At 43.5% G+C, this 20924-nt stretch overlaps 1 protein-coding gene across 5 annotated transcripts in view; it reads right to left on the bottom strand.

The window, feature by feature from the left end:
- The window catches only part of LOC121537613 (protein FAM168A-like), a 63984-nt gene that overhangs the window by 20516 nt on the left and 22544 nt on the right, over positions 1-20924 (bottom strand). For all 5 annotated transcript variants that reach the window (XM_041845199.2, XM_045206958.1, XM_045206957.1 and 2 more), the window contains exon 3: positions 9057-9134. In XM_041845199.2, coding sequence (XP_041701133.2) covers positions 9057-9134 — 78 coding nt within the window. The remainder of the gene's footprint in view (positions 1-9056; positions 9135-20924) is intronic.

Raw genomic sequence — 20924 nt, 5'->3', positions numbered from 1 at the left:
GTTCCAAATCGTCCTTAGTACGGGTTAAGAGAGGAGCAAAGTTGGCTTGAAAAAGGTTTTCAAACCTAATTGTGACATGTACCCCGAGATAAATAAAACTGCTGTGTGCTATTTTAAATGGCAAGTTATGTAAAGGGGATTTTTTTGCAGCCATGTTAAGTGGCATCAATTCACTTTTACTGAGATTTAGTTTATACCCTGATATGTGACCGAAGGATGCGAAAGTGGCAAGGGCAGCAGGGACAGAGACAGAAAGATTGGATGTGTATATTAATAAATCATCTGCATATAAAGACAGTTTGTGTTCGTGCCCGTATCTGACTATGCCTTTGATGAGGGGTTGGAGCGAAGTGCTATTGCAAGTGGCTCTATGGCGAGGGCAAACAGTAAGGGACTTAAAGGGCAACCCTGACGTGTCGATCTTTGCAGAGGGAAGCGATCTGATTGAGTGTTATTAGTCCTGACAGAGGCTTGGGGGGATGAGTACAGAAGTTTTATCCAGGTCATGAATTTGGAGCCAAAGCCAAATTTATTTAGAGTGTAAAAAAGGTATTTCCATTCCACCCGATCAAACGCTTTCTCCGCGTCCAGGGATATAATGGCTTCAGAGGTATTGTTGACAGAAGGATTGTATATAATATTAAATAATCTTCGGAGATTGAAGAATGAGTGTCTATTTTTATAAATCCTGTTTGATCCGGAGAGATAATTGATGGGAGGACTGTTTCTAGCCGCGTTGCCAGAATTTTGGCTAGAATTTTATAGTCCACATTTAGCAGGCTAATTGGACGGTATGATGCACAGTCAAGAGGGTCTTTGTTTTTTTTAAGAATAACACAAATGGTTGCTTGAGTGAGAGTATGTGGGAGAGCACCATTTACAAATGCATCATTGTACATTTCAATTAGAATAGGGGCTATTTTGGTGATAAACTTTTATAAAACTCTGTCGGGTAGCCATCAGGCCCTGGGCTTCTCCCAGATTGAAGGGATTTGACAGCGTTAGACAGTTCTTCAACAGTGATCGGCTGCTCTAATTTTTTTACCAAATCCCGGCCGACCGAAGGCACAGATAGTGAGTGGAAGAAATTATCCAATTCCAGTGTATCCGCTTTACTTTCAGAGGTATATAGAGACTGGTAAAATCTCTTGAACTCCTCATTGATCCCCCAGGATCTAATGATATCCCAGATGATGTACGAATTTTTGTAATCTGAGATGATGATGATTGTTGACGTAACTTGTGAGCTAATAATTTACTGGCTTTCTCTCCTTGTTCATAGTAAGTGCTCCTAGACTTGACAAGCATTTCCAGTAACCTGGTCTGTTAATAGTGTGTCAAATTCTGCTTGCAGAGTTAAACGTTCCTTATAAATATCTGGGGATGGTGAAACGGCATAAATGTCATCTAATTGGGCAATACAGCGTGTTAGCATAGATAACCTATTCCTTTTCAATTTGTTCTCATGTGCGGTGTAGGAGATAATTTCACCTCTGATATAAGCTTTCAAAGTTTCCCAGAGAGTAGACGCAGAGATGTTTGGGGTTCTATTTGTAATCATGAAAAAGTCGATTTGACTCAAAACAAAGTTGACAAAGTGTTCATTACTGAGCAGTTGGGTTTTTAGTCGCCAAGGCGGTCGCTGATTGTCAACATTTTGAAATGCTACTTCCATAGTAACAGGGGCGTGGTCAGATACAACAATTGGGTTATATGAACATGAAGTTATGGAGTGGAGGAGCCGGTCATCAACAAGGAAGTAGTCTATGCGCGTAAAAGTGTGGTGAACCGATGAGAAAAAAGAGTATGCTTTCCCAGCTGGATTAACCATTCTCCAAGGATCTGAGACTGCGAATTCAGACATAAAGGTTCGAACAACTCTAGCTGAGGTTGATAGGGTGGTAGGTTTAGTGGAGGATCGATCCAATTGTGGGTCTAACCAACAGTTAAAGTCACCTCCTAAAATCAACATATGGGTGGACATATCTGGGAGTGTAGAGAAAACCGATTTGAAAAAAATCACCGTTGTCCCAATTAGGAGCATAGATATTAACAAGAAGAACCTTTGTATTGAGCAGCCTACCACTGACAATTATATATCTACCATGGGGATCTGCGATCACCTTAGAACATGTAAAAGGTACCGATCTGTGAAGTAAAATAGCCACCCCTCTCGCCTTACTCTGAAATGAGGAATGGAACACCTGACCCACCCATCTGCACCTAAGACTTGAGTGTTGTGATACCTTCAGATGAGTTTCTTGGAGAAAGATGATGTGAGCTTTCAAATGATGAAGATGGTGTAGCACCTTACTACGTTTAACTGGGTTATTTATGCCCCTGCAGTTCCAAGTAATAAAATTAAAGCCATTCCCTCCAGCAGTATGGGCTACACTAGGCTGAGTCATATCTTAAGAGAGAGAGAGGATGTGTAAAGGACAAGGTACAATGTAAACTGAAGATCTTAGTTGAACCTAAAAGCGCAAATGTAAAAAACAAAGACAAACGAAGAGGCACAAAAAAACATATACAAACTATATACATGAACAAACCCTTCCCTCACACCCGCCCTTGCCGAAGCATCTCCCCAAATGAGATGCAAGCAAAACCCTAAATACGAAGAAAGTTTAGAGCTAAGCATGATAACTCTTACTCTGTGCTACCTAAGATTAGTGACCATTTAACTAGAGTAAGCCAAACATGAATAGAATGGTCCCCAATAGAGTCTAAGGAAAACTATCCTCAATTAAGAGAGGTTTAACCTCGACGCAGATGGTAAATGATCAGACTGAAACAGCCATGCAGACCCCCAGATATTGGCATTAGAGGCGGCAAACCTGGGCTGGAAATAAAAAGATAAAGAAGAGAATGACATTCATATGTCGATGAACCCAGCAGAGATGGCTTCGTTAGTCACCCATTCGGCCTGCTAACTAGCCTGCTAGGAAGACCAGCTAGCCAACCATTTGTTACAAACCATGCGGTACAACAGCCGCTTTCACGTTCTTGTTGATGAAATCTGCCGCTATAGCCGGGTCCTCGAATCTGTGCATGGAACCGTCCGGTAAAGTCAGTCTCAAAACCGCAGGGTAGATGAGGCCGAACTTCACGCCCGGGCAGGTGTGTAGTTGGCGTTTCACAGCTCCAAAGCTAGCCCGCCTCTTAGCCACAGCTGTTGTGTAGTCCGCAAATATCGAGACTCTTTTACCCTTATGTAGAAGAGGGGATGCTTCTCCCGATCTTCTCAGTATGTCGCTATGGGACGTGAAAGAAATGCACCCTGATGACAAATGGTCGTGGGGGGTTCTCCATCCCTGGGTCGGCTACGCAGAGTGCGGTGAGCCCGGTCTAGCAATGGCTTCTCCTCTAGCCCGAGCAGCTCCTGAAGTAGCTGGGCCATGTACTCCGTGGGTCTTGGGCCCTCCACTCCTCCGGTATTCCCAATAGACGAATGTTGTTCCTCCGCATTCTACTTTCCATATCTTCGCATCTATTATCGAGGAATGCCACCCTAGTTGTCAATGAGCCGACGCTAGCCTCTAGCTCGCTAATGCGAGTGCCGTGGTCTGTAGCCCCTCGCTCCAAATCCGATAAAGTCACCCCATGTGCGTCGAGCTTATTCTGTATACTCTGATAGATTTTTTAAGCTCGTCTTTGATCGTTGATATCTCTGACCTGAGGTTGGTAGAGAGACAGTCAATTTTTCCGAAAATGTCGGCTTTGAGGGTGCCTATCACGGATTGTAGCATCTCCACAGTCAGTGTTTCCGTGGGGCCGGCATTGGTAGCGTTCGATGGCGGGGGTGAGTCGGGAGAAGTTGCAGGCTTGTTGCGGCCTGCTCTTGCAGACTCTGTTTTTGGTCGGGTTGATGTCATTACGAATTTAAATTTATTAAACTTGAACTGAGTTGTTTATGGGTCTCTTCAGACGCCTGGGCAAACAGAAATGTATGCAGTTTTGCAAAGTTAAATATATAAATTTGGTCACTAACTCAGGAGCGATAGGGAGACGCGTGCTACATCCTTGGCTTCCAACAGCGCCCTCCGAAGGCCAGTTTTATTGCTGCTTTAATCAGCACAACAGTTTTTAGATGTGCTAATGATCAATTAGCATTTTAAAATGATAAACTTGGATTAGCAAACACAACGTGCCATTGGAACACAGGACTGATGGTTGCTGATAATGGGCCTCTGTACGCCTATGTAGATATTCCATTAAAGATCAGCCGTTTCCAGCTACAATAGCCATTTACAAAATTAGCAATGTCTACACTGTATTTCTGATCAATTTGATGTTATTTTAAATGGACAAAAAACATTTTTTTCTTTTGAAAACAATGACATTTTTAAGTGACCCCAAACTTTTGAACGGTAGTGTATGTTGACCTAAGAGTTGTGCAAAGTTGGTAGAATCTTATTCAAGAGTGGTGCAGTGGTCTAAGGCACTGCATCGCAGTGCTAGCTGTGCCACTAGAGATCCTGGTTCAAGTCCAGGCTCTGTCGCAGCTGGCCGCGACCGGGAGACCCATGGGCGGCGCACAATTGGTTCAGCGTCGTCCAAGGTAGGGGAGGGTTTGGCCGGCAGGGATGTGGGTTCATTTCCCACGGGGGGCCAGTATGAAAAAAACAAAAACATGTATGCATTCACTAACTGTAAGTCGCTCTGGATAAGAGCGTCTGCTAAATGACTAAAATGTAAATGTAAAATGATTCACAGCTGTAATGGCTGCAAATGGTGCTACCACCGAGTATTAAGTCTGGGGTGTGAAGACATATGCAATCAAGACATCTTTGTTTTTTATTTTGTATTAATATAGAACATGTTCTATAATATTTCTTTCACTTTGAAAATGTGGAGTACATTGGTAGGAAAACATTTTAAAATCAATTTTTAGATGTACATTTAAGGCAGCAAAATGTGAAGACTGTACAAGGAGTGTGTATACTTTCACTAGGCACTTTATACACACACATACAGAGTACAGAAATAGAGTACACTTACACAAATAGTGGGCACACACAAAGAGAGTACACACACTAACATACACGTATACAGTAGAATACATAACGTTTCACACAATCAACACATTGACACACAAGCACACACACACACACACACACACTCATCCACTGAAACAAATCATTCATCCATTGCCGAACTTGGGCTTAGTTTTGGACATATTTTCTTGTGTTTCATGCCTAGTGAACATGACCCAGCCCAGTAAAGGCAGTGCTGCACTGCACTGTAGACGACAACATGGCACAGCTCTCACTGACCCATTTCACTACACTCTCTGAAGCCCATCAAACCCACTGGAGCTCCAGGAGAAATGCAGTAAAACCACTCTGCACATAACAAATATGGATCACCACCAACCACTACACAAACTACTAGCTACCACGGCTAGGGTCAATTCCATTTCAGTTCAGTCAATTCAGGAAGTAAACTGAAATTCCAGCTCAATTTATTTCTCATAGAAAGCATGGATGAAATTTTTTCTTGAAATATACTTACTGAATTGAAAAGGAATTGACCCCAACCCTTGTACCTACCCAACCCTTCCCTCTCCATGCAGAGGTTGAGAGATGCATTCCATTGGAACTATATTCATGTGTACTAGCTAGCACAAGGAGGTGATTGAGACCAACACTGCTTCTTGCCATCTCAACGATAAACAGTATTACAGTATTTACAATAATAAAAAGCCAAATCAACCCCAGGTTATTTCACTTTCACTAACTGACAAACATCAAGCCATCATCTAACAACAAAGGGCAAATTTAACCAACAACCATACTAAGGCCTACATCTGAAAATTGTTTATTGCAATAAAACAGAAAATCAATTAGAAATCCTCTTATTAACAGTCATTTTTGTGGCCATGGCCAGGGCTGTTGCGGTGACCGTATTACCGCCACACCGGTGGTCACGAGTCATGAAGGCAGTCAAATTCCATATGACTGTTTAGTCACTGTAATTAGGCTTTTCCAAGCACTGATGCTGCTGATGGTCATTAGTAGCCTACCAAACTTGCTAACTGCCTGGTACTCAGCACTCTATTGTCCCTCTAATCACTCTGACATCATTGCAAATGTGTTTCAAAATCGAATCTAACACTTCATGAGAGCCCATGAGCTCATGTTGCGCAACATTTCTATAGGCTATGCAATTGCGGGAGAAAACAGAGTGATGGCCACTAATAAAAAGAGCAGGATCCCATCAGCTTTCTATAGACTAGGCCTACTGTATTTATTTATCAACTTTCCTAATATTAAGCACATTGCTTATATTTACAACAGGAGTATAGCCTACCTGGCTGGCATGAAAATAAACCACGGGGAAAAGCATCCTCCATTCGCTATTTAAGTGCATGGGTGACAATATTAGCCTATCACTTGTGTATGATATATTATCACTTGTGAATGATATATTATCACTTGTGAATAATGCCCAGCATAAGAAACAATACCTTTTTTTTTCTTTCTTTTTTCGAATCATAGTCGCACACCTCATGTAGCCTAGCCCATAGGCCTATATGTTTTAATAAAGTTTGTATCACAACTAAAGTGGCCAAATAACTTCTTAAAATTAAGCACATGAATCTGCTTTACAAGGGGTGTAGAGCCTAACTGGCATATACAGTATAAGCAGAGCGTGAGTTTCAAGTTTGGGGAAGATAATTTTCACCATAAAAATGCACCTTTATAATAAAAGCATTACATCACTTTTGATAATGGTGTTTTCTGCTAATGGAACATTCAAACTTATAGCCTACTACCATGTTTGCACACATGACTGTAAGTCGCTTTGGATAAAAGCATCTGCTAAATGGCATATTATATTATATTATGTGCGCCTTGCTGCGCTTATAATGTGAAGAAATAGCCTAATAGTTTATCAACATTTTAAGCTAAAGGTTCTGATATGTTGCGTCAGCCACATTGCATAAAAATGGTTTTTTGATGCTAGTGGTTGTATTAATTTGGGATCTATCGCATCCCACAACTGTCCCAGACTATGTTTGGAATATTTATTTCTCGCACAGAATAGAATAGGTCGACTTTTGTACTACGGGGGATAGTAGATTGACATAGGCTAGTGCTTTTGCTGTTTGTTAGGCCTACTCATCTTGTTGGAAAAGTAAATGTGGACAGTTCTTCCAATATCTTCAATATGCACCTCGGAATTGGATAAGGACGCGCGCAGTTGCGTCCCCGATGTGTCTGTCTTCACTTGTAGCCTGTGAGAAAGACCCGATCACGTGACGGAGAGCTGTGAGTGAGAGACGCTTCTGATTACACAGCACACTCAGGGAGAAGGGGATGCATCAGGGTGCATTACGGCCACAAAGGCGATGACGCTGTGAAATTCGAGGCATTATCAAGTGCTTGTCAAATTGTGAACGAGAGACTATTGGAGAGTGTACAGCCTGCGCCTTTCAAGCAACTTTTTTCAAATCATCATTAGAGTCTCATCATGCAGCCTTACAATGTATTAAAAATCAAAACATATACCCCAACGTTTATAGAGCTAAAGTTACATTAATAACTCTAAATTAAGCATATAGGAGTACCTATTTCTTTGTTTACCGCTCAACACAGAATAGCCGCATGTGCACACTCCATCAAATCGTTTGGAGAAAATATTTCAATTTTATTCAGCTTTGTTCAATTGTATTCTTCATACTATAAAATAATATAAAATAATGCCCTGGAATTATAAGCAAATCTTGTCTGCTAAATGAACTAGTGTAGCCCACAGCCATTTGGCATAGCCACATCAGAACCTAACATAAGGACAACTCAGAGTATGCTATTCTGTTCTTCTGAAATAGACTACATTTTCTTCATATCATGCTTCTTTAGACCTGTCTAAAATAAATAATGGTTTTATTGTGAAGGTGTAGGCTATATTACATGGATGTATTAGACTTTTTTTAAATGGCTTGTAGACTATGTGTGGAAGCCAGGAGATGCTAAATGTGTTTATGTTAATTAACGGTAAATTACCGTGAGAACTACAGTTATTTGCTTGACAATCACCAGCTGGCAAAATTTTGTGACCGCCACAGCCCTAGCCATGGCCAACATGTACTCTCTATGACTTAACACACACACACACACACACACATTCCTGGAATCTGGACAGAACATTCTAGAGCACTGTGTGGATTCGATATGAACAAAGGCTCTCTAGCAGCTCTACATAAGAGTACTCAAGGCATTGTGAAGGCTCTGGGGTGAAGTTTCCCCATAGGTACAGATCTAGGATCAGCATCCCCTCACCCAATCCTAACCTTAACCATTCGTGGGGAAAATGCCAAACTGATCCAAGATCAGATTCTAGGGGCAAATTCACCTTTTCCTTCCACGTTCTGAGAAGGTGCCAATATTAGACACATGACAATGTCTAGAGCCCACATCATGAATACTGTGAATATGTGGATTGAGACGTTCTGGCGTGCTGTGGGAGTGATGCACGCAAGAACTGTACGTGTGTGTGTTAGGTAGAGCATGGCGCTTGCAACGCCAGGGTTGTGGGTTCATTTCCCACGGGGGGCCAGTATAAAAATGTATGCACTCACTAACTAAGTCGCTCTGGATAAGAGTGTCTGCTAAATGACTAAAATGTAAATGTAAATAGCATGCACGCAAGAACTGTGCGTGTGTGTGTTCTTACCTTTGAATAGCATGCACCGGCAATCTGATTCATGTAGTGTGTGTTCTATTACATGTGTCTATATTCTTACCTGGGAGATAGTGGATTTCTAGTTTGATAAAGCTGTGTGTGCAGGCTTGTCTGTGCTTATGTGCATGTTTGTGTGTGCTTGTGAGCATGTTTGAGTGCTTGTGTGGATGTGTGTGTCTGTGCATGTTCATGGTCCTCTGTAGCTCAATTGGTAGAGCATGGCGCTTGTAACGCCGGGGTAGTAGGTTCAATCCCCGGGACCACCCATACATAAAAATGTATGCACACATGACTGTAAGTCGCTTTGGATAAAAGCATCTGCTAAATGGCATATTAATGTGTGCATGCATTTGTGCGTGTGTTTTTACCTTGGGGATAGCCTGGGCTGCCAGTCTGGTAGAGGTTGGGTGTGTAGGTAGGAGCCTGAGGATAACCTGCAGGATAGCCTGAGGACAGAGAACAGAAGCCTTTTAGAACATCATCCACTGAGTGAGAGAGTGAGTGTGCGTGTGTGTGTGTGTGTGTGTCTGTGTAGCATGTGTGTGAGAGTGTGTATGTATGTGTATGCACGTTAGTATACGAGTGAATGTGTGTGTTGTGAGATGGAAGGACAAAGGGAGGACAGCAAAGAGACAGTGTTCCAGAGTGCCTGTGTAGAGGATAATAATTACTCTATGGAGCCTCCATCTCCCCACATCCCCTTCACAGTGATTTACAGCCCTGCACCACCCTCCTGCACCTGATTCATAAAACATATGGATTGGACACTGCAGTGCACAGTGCATTCGGAAAGTATTCAGACCCCTTGACTTTTTCCACATTTTGTTACGTTACAGCCTTATTCTAAAATTGATTAAATTGTTTTTTTCCCATCATCAATCTAATCTACACACAAGTTTTACTCAGTACTTTGTTGAAGCACCTTTGGCAGCGATTACAGCCTCAAGACTTCTTGGGTATGACGCTACAAGCTTGGCACACCTGTATTTGGGGAGTTTCTCCCATTCTTCTCTGCAGATCCTCTCAAGCTCTGTCAGGTTGGATGGGGAGTGTCACTGCACAGCTATTTTCAGGTCTCTCCAGAGATGTTCGATCGGGTTCAAGTCTGGCTGGGCCACTCAAGGACATTCAGAGACCTGTCCTGAAGCCACCCCTGTGTTGTCTTGGCTGTGTGCTTAGGGCCGTTGTCCTGTTGGAATGTGAACCTTCGACCCAGTCTGAGGTCCTGAGCGCTCTGGAGCAGGTTTTCATCAAGGATCTCTCTGTACTTTGCTCCGTTCATCTTTCCCTCGATCCTGACTAGTCTCCCAGTCCCTGCCGCTGAAAAACATCCCCACATTATGATGCTGTCATCACCATGCATCACCGTAGAGATGGTGCCAGGTATCCTCCAGACATGACTCTTGGCATTCAGGCCAAAGAGTTAAATCTTGGTTTCATCAGACCAGAGAATCTTGTTTCTCATGGTCTGAGAGTCCTTTAGATTCTTTTTGGCAAATTCAAAGCGTGTCACGTGCCTTTTAATGGGGAGTGGCTTCCATCTGGCCACTCTACCATAAAGGCCTGATTGGTGGAGTGCTGCAGAGATTGTTGTCCTTCTGGAAGGTTCTCCCATCTCCACAAAGGAAATACGGAGCTCTGTCAGAGTGACCATCGGATTCTTGGTCACCTCCCTGACCAAGGCCCTTCTCCCCCGATTGCTCAGTTTGGCCCGGGCAGCCAGCTCTAGGAAGAGTCTTGGTGGTTCCAAACTTCTTCCATTTAAGAATGATGGAGGCCACTGTGTTCTTGGGGACCTGCAATGCTGCAGAACTGTTTTGGTACCCTTCCACAGATCTGTGCCTCGATACAATCCTGTCTCTGAGCTCTACGGACAATTCCTTCAACCTCATGGCTTTCACTGTCAACTGTGGGACCTTATATAGACAGGTGTGTGCCTTTCCAAATCATGTCCAATCAATTGAATTTACCACAGTTGGACTCCAATCATGTTGTAGAAACATCTCAAGGATGATCAATGGAAACAGGATGCACCTGAGCTCAATTTCGAGTCTCATAGCAAAGCGTCTGAATACATATTTAAATAAGGTATCTGTTTTTTGTTTTGAATAAATATACAAACATTTCTAAAAACCTGTTTTCGCTTTGTCATTATGGGGTATTGTGTGTAGATTACTGAGGAAATTGTTTTATTTAATCAATTTTAGAATAAGGCTGTAACGTAACAAAATGTGGAAGTCGTCAAGGGGTCTGAATACTATCAGTTTCTTCATATAACCAGTCTTGTCGGTACAAAACGGAGCTACTCTCTCCCGATGTGTCCTATCGAATTGAGGCTGTTCTGAGGGCAAAAGGGGGTGCAACTCAATATTAGGAAGGTGTTCCTTAATGTTTTGCACACTGTGTATAGTGCACTATATACTATGTTGTAACCTAGGCATAGCAGTGTCTTTGGCTGCATCCCAAATGGCACCCTATTCACTATACCGTGCATTTATTTTTACTAGGGCCCATAGGTAGATTACAGTATAGTAAAAAAGCAACTAAATAGCACACAGCATTTCCCTGGAAATGGAAAATAAGGGGTAGGGAAGATAGAGAAGAGGAACATAGAAGACAAATATTTACTTGATGGTAGTGGGCCTATAAGGAAAATAAAGGGGTATGGAATGTGGGAGAAAAGGGACAATATTTACTTTAGGTTAGGCAGGCCTATATATTATGAATGTATGCCTTCTCTATGCTATAATGACAGGTGCTATTGTTATGACTATGAATTGTACTGATCGCATAGCAATCACACTAAAACAAAGTAGCCTATTATTGGAAATAACAAAGAATGCCGGAGCAGCCTGTGTGTGTGTGTGTGTGTCTCAATCCTGAGGCTACACACCACCTACGCAACCTGATCCAACGGCCCACACACACGCATGCACACACACACACACACACACACACTGTCAGAGCCTCAGTATTTACACACACACACACACACACTAATTAGCCCTCGTATTTATGGAACAGTGCGACTGTGGATTAATTGTGAGCAAAAGAGAAGCAGCCAGAGACAATTAGAGCGAGAGAGAGAGAGAGTGGTAGAGAGAGAGTGGTAGAGCGATACTGAAAGGGAGGGAGGAACTGAGGGAGGAATAGAGTAGAGGGAGTGATCCCTACTGTCAGCAGTATCTGAGAACGACAACTGCACTCCTTTAGCTGCTGTCCCCAGGGGTGTGTGTGTACATGTGTGTCTTTGTATGTGTGTGAGAGCTTCTGCATATGTATCCTCCCGCCTCCCTCCACACAGCTTCCATCACACAACGCTACTGCAACCACTGCAAGCATCTGTCCTTTCTTTTAACTCTCTGATCAGCTGCAACTTAAGGACGAGCAGCAATGCATTGTGGGTTGGAAGAAGCGACTAGAGACAAAACCATTGAGAGCATCTTTAAAATAATATCCCTCTTCTCAAAGCCAGTGCTGTGGTAACAGCCTGGCCTATGAATCACAAGCCGAGTAACCGGCCCTGCCCCCCTGAGCCAGTGGAGGAAAACACCACCAGAGAAATCACATTTCTATTTCCACACTCATTTTCCTGCCTTCCCTTTTTTCACCTGTCTTTGGACACGGCGTTTGAATTAATATTTTTTGCACAGACAGCTCATTCGATGCATAGACTCATCCGGTGGTGGATGCTCTACTTCTACATGCGTATGGTTCATACATCCTAATACAGTATGTGACACAGGCGGTGACACTGACATTTGGCTTCCGGTGACAAAACAGCCCACTATGCCAACCAGCCAGGATTCACCAATAGATTCATGTACATGATGACGACAATTAGAGGAGCTTACTAATCATTACCATTCTACCGCTCTTACTACAAGGGTTTGTTTTGTAAGCAGATCACAATGCACCACTACTACACCACTTGCGTTCATTGGTTTTCCCCATCAGAAATCTATTAAAGGCACACAATCGTTTTATGACCCACATTAGACTGCTCAACGGGGAAAAAGGGAGGAGGACCTAAACAATTAATCTCCCTTGTAAACCCAGTCATGGGGATGACAGGAGAGAAAATGGAAAGCAACTGAAATGAATTAAAAGCACTAAAGAGAGTAAGTCGTTTAAGTTATTTCAGAATGAAAGCAGGGAAAGGATGTGGAGGAAATACAGTGGGGTCCGAAATTATTGACACCCTTGATAAAGATGAGCAAAAATGACTGTCAAAATAATTCAAATACTGAGCTATACTGTATGCTAAAAAAATACTAATACTCAGAAAAATAGATTTTGTTTAGCAAGTAATACATTTTTATCAAAAAGGTAGGGGTCAAAATGACACCCCTGTTTACAATACCTCACCTTGCGAGGATAATGGCACTGAGCCATTATCTAAAATGTTTTATGAGTTGAACAACACATTGGGAGGGATCTTAAGTTTCAAGTTTTTATTGTCACATGCACAAGTACAGTGAAATATCTTTCTTGCAAGCTCTTTCCAAACAATGGCGTAAATGAAAACCTACCCTAACCAGAAACCGTGGATAGATGGCAGCATTCGCGCAAAACTGAAAGCGCGAACCACCACATTTAACCATAGCAAGGTGACTGGGAATATGGCAGAATATAAACAGTGTAGCTATTCACTCCGCAAAGAAGTCAAACAGGCAAAACGTCAGTATAGAGACGAAGTAGAATCGCAATTCAACTGCTCAGACACAAGACGTATGTGGCAGGGTCTACAGACAATCACGGACTACAAAAGGAAAACCAGCCACGTCGCAGACACCGACGTCTCGCTTCCAGACAAGCTAAACACCTTCTTAGCCCACTTTGAGGATAACACAGTGCCACTGAAGCGGCACACTACCAAGGACTGTGGGCTCTCCTTCTCCGTGGCCGATGTGAGTAAGACATTTAAGCATGTTAACCCCCGTAAGGCTACCGGCCCAGACGGCATCCCTAGCCGCGTCCTCAGAGCATGCGCAGACCAGCTGGCTGGTGTGCTTACGAACATTTTCAGTCTCTCCCTATCCCAGTCAGCTGTCCCCACATGCTTCAAGATGGCCACCATTGTTTTTGTACCCAAGAAAGCAAAGGTAAATGAACTAAATGACTATCGCCCCGTAGTACTCAACTCTGTCATCATGAATTGTTTTGAGAGACTAGTCAAGGATCATATCACCTCTACCTTACCTGTCACCCTAGACCCACTTCAATTTGCTTACCGCCCCAATAGATCCACAGACGATGCAATCGCCATCACACTGCACACTGCCCCATCCCATCTGGACAAGAGGAATACCTATGTAAGAATGCTGTTTATTGACTATAGCTCAGCATTCAACACCATAGTACCCTACAAGATCATCATTAAGCTCGAGGCCCTGGGTCTGAACCCCGCCCTGTGAAACTGGGTCCTGGACTTCCTGACAGACCGCCCCCAGATGGTGAAGGTAGGAAACAACATCTCCACTTCCTGATCCTCAACACTGGGGCCCCACAAGGGTGCGTGCTCAGCCCCCTCCTGTACTCCCTGCTCACCCATGACTGCGTGGCCAAGCACGCCTCCAACTCAATCATCAAGTTTGCAGATGACACAACAGTAGTAGGCATGATTACCAACAATGACGAGACAGCCTACATAGAGGTGAGGGCTCTGGGAGTGTGGTGCCAAGAAAATAACCTCTCACTCAATGTCAACAAAACAAAGGAGATGATCGTGGACTTAAGGAAACAGCAGAAATAGAAATAAGTAGAACACGAGAAAGTAAGCTATAGAAGCTATATACAGAGTCAGTTCCAGGGTCAGTGCCAATAAATCCAAGATGGCGTAATAGTGCAGTCCTGTTTTTGTCGTGTGTCTGTAAATAGCCTGTAAATACCCTGTTTTTTTTGTATTTTTCGTACATATTTCCCTATCAGACTTTTCATCCTTCTACAAAATATACTTTCCTGCAACCCACCTCACACAATGTGGAACGGATTCTATTATTGACTTACATTTGATCTAGAATCTCCAGTTGAAACTAGCTAGCCAGCTAACTAGCTACTTGCTATTAGCCACAGTTAGCGGTATTTCACCCAGAACATTGGATTTTTCTGCCGGAATAATTTAATCACTGGACATTAATCACTGGATCGCAACTAGCTAGCCGCAACCGAATGGATGTTGCTGTTTGGCTAATCACCACTGCCCCCGATGCAAGCACCAGTTAGCCTCGAGCTAGCCTAGAGCCAGGCCCATATCCCAGCTATCTACCTCTCGGTCTACCGGACGGGAGTAGCCAGCTAACTAGCTACTATGCTACTTGCTACTTGCGGTTTTTCACCATTGTCCGTGGCCTGCACCACCTACCAGCCAGCTCTAGCCTGGACTATTATTCGGCCAGTCTGCACTGTCTGCACAGCGCGTTATCGACCCAGAACATATCAGTTTTTCTGCCGGAATCACTGAATCACTGGACCTTTAACTCCAGATTCATCGCTACCAGCTAGCTGCAACAAAATGGACGTTGTGGTTTGGCTAATCATCCTGAGCTAGGCCCATCTCCCGGCTATCTACCTCTCTGTCAACCGGACGGGACCACCTAGTGTTGACACGGAGCCCCGCCGATCCTACACTACTGGTCTGCCGACGAAATCGTCTGATGTGGTTACAACAGGCTTCCCGTTACGACGTCGACCACGAAGATTCCATCTGCTAGCCCCGGCCCACTAGCACACGCTTGCCGTGGCCTCTTGCTCGCTAGTGCTTTAGCAGCCCCCGAACTACCTCCGAACTATCCTATTGCTGTTCACCGGACCTTATGATAACTCAGCTATACAGCTGATGCCTGCAGGACTGTTCCTTTTTACGGTACTGCATCCTGTTTATGTTTAGCCTCAGCCCAAACTGTGTCGTCATTACCAGCTGTTGTCTTAGCTCTCTCATATTACACCTGTGATTGCTTTATGCCTCTCTCCCATGTCAATATGGTTTGCTTATTGCTGTTTCGGTTATTTCTAATTGTACTATTTCACTGTAGATCCCCCAGCCCAGCTAAACCTGCCTTAGATAGCTCCTTTGTCCCACCCCCGACTCAATCGGTGCCTCCAGTGATGCTCTCTCTTTCATTGTTACCCAACGCTTAGGTTTACCTCCACTTTACTCATATCCTTCCATATCCTTGTCTGTACATAATGCCCTGAATCTTTTTCTACAACGCCCGGAAATCTGCCCCCTTTATTCTATGTACCCAACGCACTAGAAGACGAGTTCTTAAAGCCTTTAGCCGTATCCTTATTCTAGTCCTCCTCTGTTCCTCTGGTGATGTAGAGGCTAACCCAGGCCCTGCAGCCCTCAGTATCACTCCTACTCCCCAGGCGCTATCATTTGTTGACTTCTGTAATCGCAAAAGCCTTGGTTTCTTGCATGTTAATATCCAAAGTCTACTTCCTAAGTTTGAGTTATTCACTGCGTTAGCACACTCCGCCAACCCTGATGTTCTAGCAGTGTCTGAATCCTGGCTTAGGAAGGCCACCAAAAATTCAGAAATTTCCATCCCCAACTATAACATTTTCCGTCTAGATAGAACTGCCAAAGGGGGTGGAGTTGCAACCTACTGTAGAGATAGCCTGCAGAGCTCTATCATACTATCCAGGTCTGTGCCCAAACAGTTTGAGCTTCTACTTCTAAAAATCCACCTTTCCAGAAATAAGTCTCTCACTGTTGCCGCTTGCTACAGACCCCCCTCAGCCCCCAGCTGTGCCCTGGACACCATATGTAAATTGATTTCCCCCCATTTATCCTCAGAGTTCGTACTGCTTGGTGACCTAAATTGGGATATGCTTAACACCCCGGCCATCCTACAATCCAAACTAGATGCCCTCAATCTCACACAAATTATCAACGAACCTACCAGGTACAACCCTAAATCCGTAAACATGAGTACCCTCATAGACATCATCCTGACAAATGTACCCTCTAAATACACCTCCGCTGTCTTCAACCAGGATCTCAGCGATCACTGCCTTATTGCCTGCGTCCGTAACAGGTCCGCGGTCAAACGACCACCCCTCATCACTGTCAAACGCTCCCTAAAACACTTTAGCGAGCAGGCCTTCCTAATTGACCTGGCCCAGGTATCCTGGATGGATATAGATCTCATTCCGTCAGTAGAGGATGCCTGGTTGTTCTTTAAAATTAATTTCCTCTCAATCTTAAATAAACATGCCCCATTCAAAAAATACAGAACTAAGAACAGATATAGCCCCTGGTTCTCCTCAGACTTGACTGCCCTTGACCAGCACAAAAACATCCTGTGGCGTACTGGATTAGCATCAAATAGCCCCCGCGATATGCAACTTTTCAGGGAAGTTAGGAACCAATATACACAAGCAGTCAGGAAAGCAAAGGCTAACTTTTTCAAACAGAAATTTGCATCCTGTAGTACTAACTCAAAAAAGTTTTGGGACACTGTAAAGTCCATGGAGAATAAGAGCACCTCCTCCCAGCTGCCCACTGCACTGAGGCTAGGAAACACTATCACCACCGATAAATCTACAATAATCGAGAATTTCAACAAGCATTTTGCTACGGCTGGCCATGCTTTCCACCTGGCTACCACTACCCCGGCCACCAACTCTGCACCCTCCGCTGCAACTTGCCCATGCCCCCCCGCTTCTCCTTCACACAAATTCAGACAGCTGATGTTCTGAAAGAGCTGCAAAATCTGGACCCCTACAAATCAGCTGGGCTAGACAATCTGGACCCTTTCTTTCTAAAACTAGCCGCGAAATTGTCGCAACCCCTATTACTAGCCTGTTCAACCTCTCTTTCGTAACGTCTGAGATCCCCAGAGATTGGAAAGCTGCCGCGGTCATCCCCCTCTTCAAAGGGGGTGACACTCTAGATCCAAACTGTTACAGACCTATATCCATCCTGCCCTGCCTTTTGAAAGTATTTGAAAGGGAAGTTAACAAACAGATCACCGACCATTTCGAATCCCACCGTACCTTCTCCGCTATGCAATCCGGTTTCCGAGCTGGTCATGGGTGCACTTCAGCCACGCTCAAGGTCCTAAACGATATTATAACCGCGATCGATAATAGACAGTACTGGGCAGCCGTCTTCATCGACCTGGCCAAGGCTTTCGACTCTGTCAACTACCGCATTCTTATTGGCAGACTAAATAGCCTTGGTTTCTCAAATGACTGCCTCGCCTGGTTCACCAACTACTTCTCAGATAGAGTTCAATGTGTCAAATCGGAGGGCCTGTTGTCTGGACCTATGGCAGTTTCTATGGGGGTGTCACAGGGTTCAATTCTTGGGCCAACTCTTTTCTCCGTGTATATCAATGATGTCGCTTTTGCTGCTGGTGACTCTCAGATCCACCTCTACCATTTTTTATACATCTGGCCCTTCATTGGACACTGTGTTAACAAACCTCCAAACGAGCTTCAATGCCATACAACACTCCTTCAGTAGCCTCCAACTGCTCTTAAACACTAGTAAAACTAAATGCATGCTCTTCAATCGAACACTGCTGGCACCCGCCCACCCGACTAGAATCACTACTCTCGACGGGTCTGACCTAGAGTATGTGGACAACTACAAATACCTAGGTGTCTGATTAGACTGTAAACTCTCCTTCCAGACTCACATTAAGAATCTGTCACGCCCTGGCTCTGGGGACTATGTTATGTTGAGCCAGGGTGTGTAAGTCTATGTTTTGTATATCTAGGTTGGCCTGAGTGACTCCCAATCAGAGGCAACGAGTGTCAGCTGGTTGTCTCTGATTGGGAGCCATATTTAACTATCGGTCTTTTCACTTTGTGTTGTGGTTTCTTGTTCGTGTTTGGTTGTGTATTGACCATTGACTGTCACGTCGTTGTTTTGTTGTTTTGATCGTGTGATCATTCTAATAAATAATATGTTCACATTCAACGCTGCGCCTTGGTCCTCCTCTTTGGTAGACGATCGTGACAGAATCTCCAATTCAAAGTTAAATCTAGAATCGGCTTCCTATTTCGCAAACAAAGCCTCCTTCACTCATGCTGCCAAACATGCCCTCGTAAAACTGACTATCTTACCGATCCTTGACTTTGGCGATGTCATTTACAAAATAGCCTCCAACACTCTACTCAGCAAATTGGATGTAGTCTATCACAGTGCCATCCGTTTTGTCTCCAAAGCCCCATACACTACCCACCACTGTGACCTGTACGCTCTTGTTGGCTGGTCCTCACTACATGTTCGTCGTCAAACCCACTGGCTCCAGGCCATCTATAAATCACTGCTAGGCAAATCCCCGCCTTAGCTTAGCTCATTGGTCACCATAGCAGCACCCACCCGTAGTCTGCGCTCCAGCAGGTATATCTCACTGGTCATCCCCAAAGCCAACAACTCATTTGGCCGCCATTCCTTCCAGTTCTCTGCTGCCAATGACTGGAACGAATTGCAAAAATCTCTGAAGCTGGAGACTCTTATCTCCCTCACTAACTTTAAGCATCAGTTGTCAGAGCACCTTACCGATCACTGCACCTGTACACAGCCCATCTGAAATTAGCCCACCCAACTACCTCATCCCTATATTGTTATTTATTTTGCTCTTTTGCACCCCAGTATCTCTATTTGCACATAATCTCTTGCACATCTAGCATTCCAGTGTTAATACTAATTGTAATTATTTTGCACTATAGCCTATTTATTGCCTTACCTCCATAACTTGCTACATTTGCACACACTGTATATATATTTTCTGTTGTATTTTTTGACTTTATGTTTTGTTTTACCCCATATGTAACTCTGTGTGTTGTTTTTATCACACTGCTTTGCTTTATCTTGGCCAGGTCGCAGTTGTAAATGAGAACTTGTTGTCAACTGGCTTACCTGGTTAAATAAAGGTGAAATAAAAAAATCTAATAAAAAATACCATATTTACAATGTGCAGAGATAGTAGAGTGGTAGGGGTAGATACAGTGCCTTCAGAAAGTGCATTTTTTCACATTTTGTTGTGTTACAAAGTGGGATTAAAATGGACTTGTCATTTTTTGTCAAAAATCTACATAAAATGCTTGAATGTAAAAAAAAAAATCTAACATTTGTAAAACATTTATGAAAAATAAAAACCCTAATATGTCTTAGTATTCAACCCCCTGAGTCAATACACGTCAGAATCACCTTTGGCAGCGATTACAGCTGTGAGACTTTTCTGTACTTGAGTATATTCTTAGTAGGGGCGGCAGGTAGCTTAGTGGTTAAGAGCGTAGTGCCAGTAACCGAAAGGTCGCTGGTTCTAATCCCCGAGCCGACTAGGTGAAAAATCTGTCGATGTGCCCTTGAGCAAGGCACTTAACCCTAATTGCTCCTGTAAGTCGCTCTGGATAAGAGCGTCTGCTAAATGACTAAAATGTAAGTCTCTAAGAGCTTTCCACACCTGGCATTTGCCCATTATTATTTTCAAGCTCTGTCAAATTGGTTGTTGATCATTGCTAGACAACCATTTTCAGGTCTTGCCATAAGATTTTCCATCAGATTTAAATCAAAACTAACTCTACCACTCAGGAAATCCAGTGTAGATTTGTGTGTTTTAGGTTATTGTCCTGCTGAAAGGTGAATTAATCTCCCAGTGTCTGGTGGAAAGCAGACTGAACCAGTTTTTCCCAGAGGACCTTGCCTGAGCTTAGCTCCATTCTGTTCATTTTGTATCCTGAAAAACTCCTCAGTCCTTAACGATTACAAGCATACAATATGGAGAGGGGTACTCAGTAATGTGTTCGTATTGGATTTGCCCCAAAACATAACACTTTGTATTCAGGACAAAAAGTTAATTGCTTTGCCACATTTTTTGCAGTATTACTTTAGTGCCTTGTTACAAACAGAATGCATATTTTGGAACATTTCTATTCTGTACAGGCTTCCTTATTTTCACTCTGTCAATTAAGTTAGTATTGTGGAGTAACTACAATGTTGTTGATCCATCCTCAGTTTAGCCATTCAACTCCGTAACTGTTTTAAATTCACCATTGGCCTCATGGTGAAATCCCTGAGCGGTTTCCTTCCTCTCTTTATAGTGACTGGGTGTATCGATACACTATCCAAAGTGTAATTAATAACTTCCCCATGCTCAAAGGGATATTCAATGTCTGCTTTTTTTTACCCATCTACCAATATGTGCCCTTCTTTGCAAGGAACTGGAAAACCTCCCTGGTCTTTGTGGTTGAATCTGTGTTTGAAATTCCCTGCT

Source organism: Coregonus clupeaformis, chromosome 24 (genome assembly GCF_020615455.1).
Source record: "Coregonus clupeaformis isolate EN_2021a chromosome 24, ASM2061545v1, whole genome shotgun sequence".
In the NCBI taxonomy this organism is placed as follows: domain Eukaryota; kingdom Metazoa; phylum Chordata; class Actinopteri; order Salmoniformes; family Salmonidae; genus Coregonus; species Coregonus clupeaformis.
Note: the sequence above shows the minus strand (reverse complement) of the source record. Positions and strands in the feature narration are given on the sequence as shown.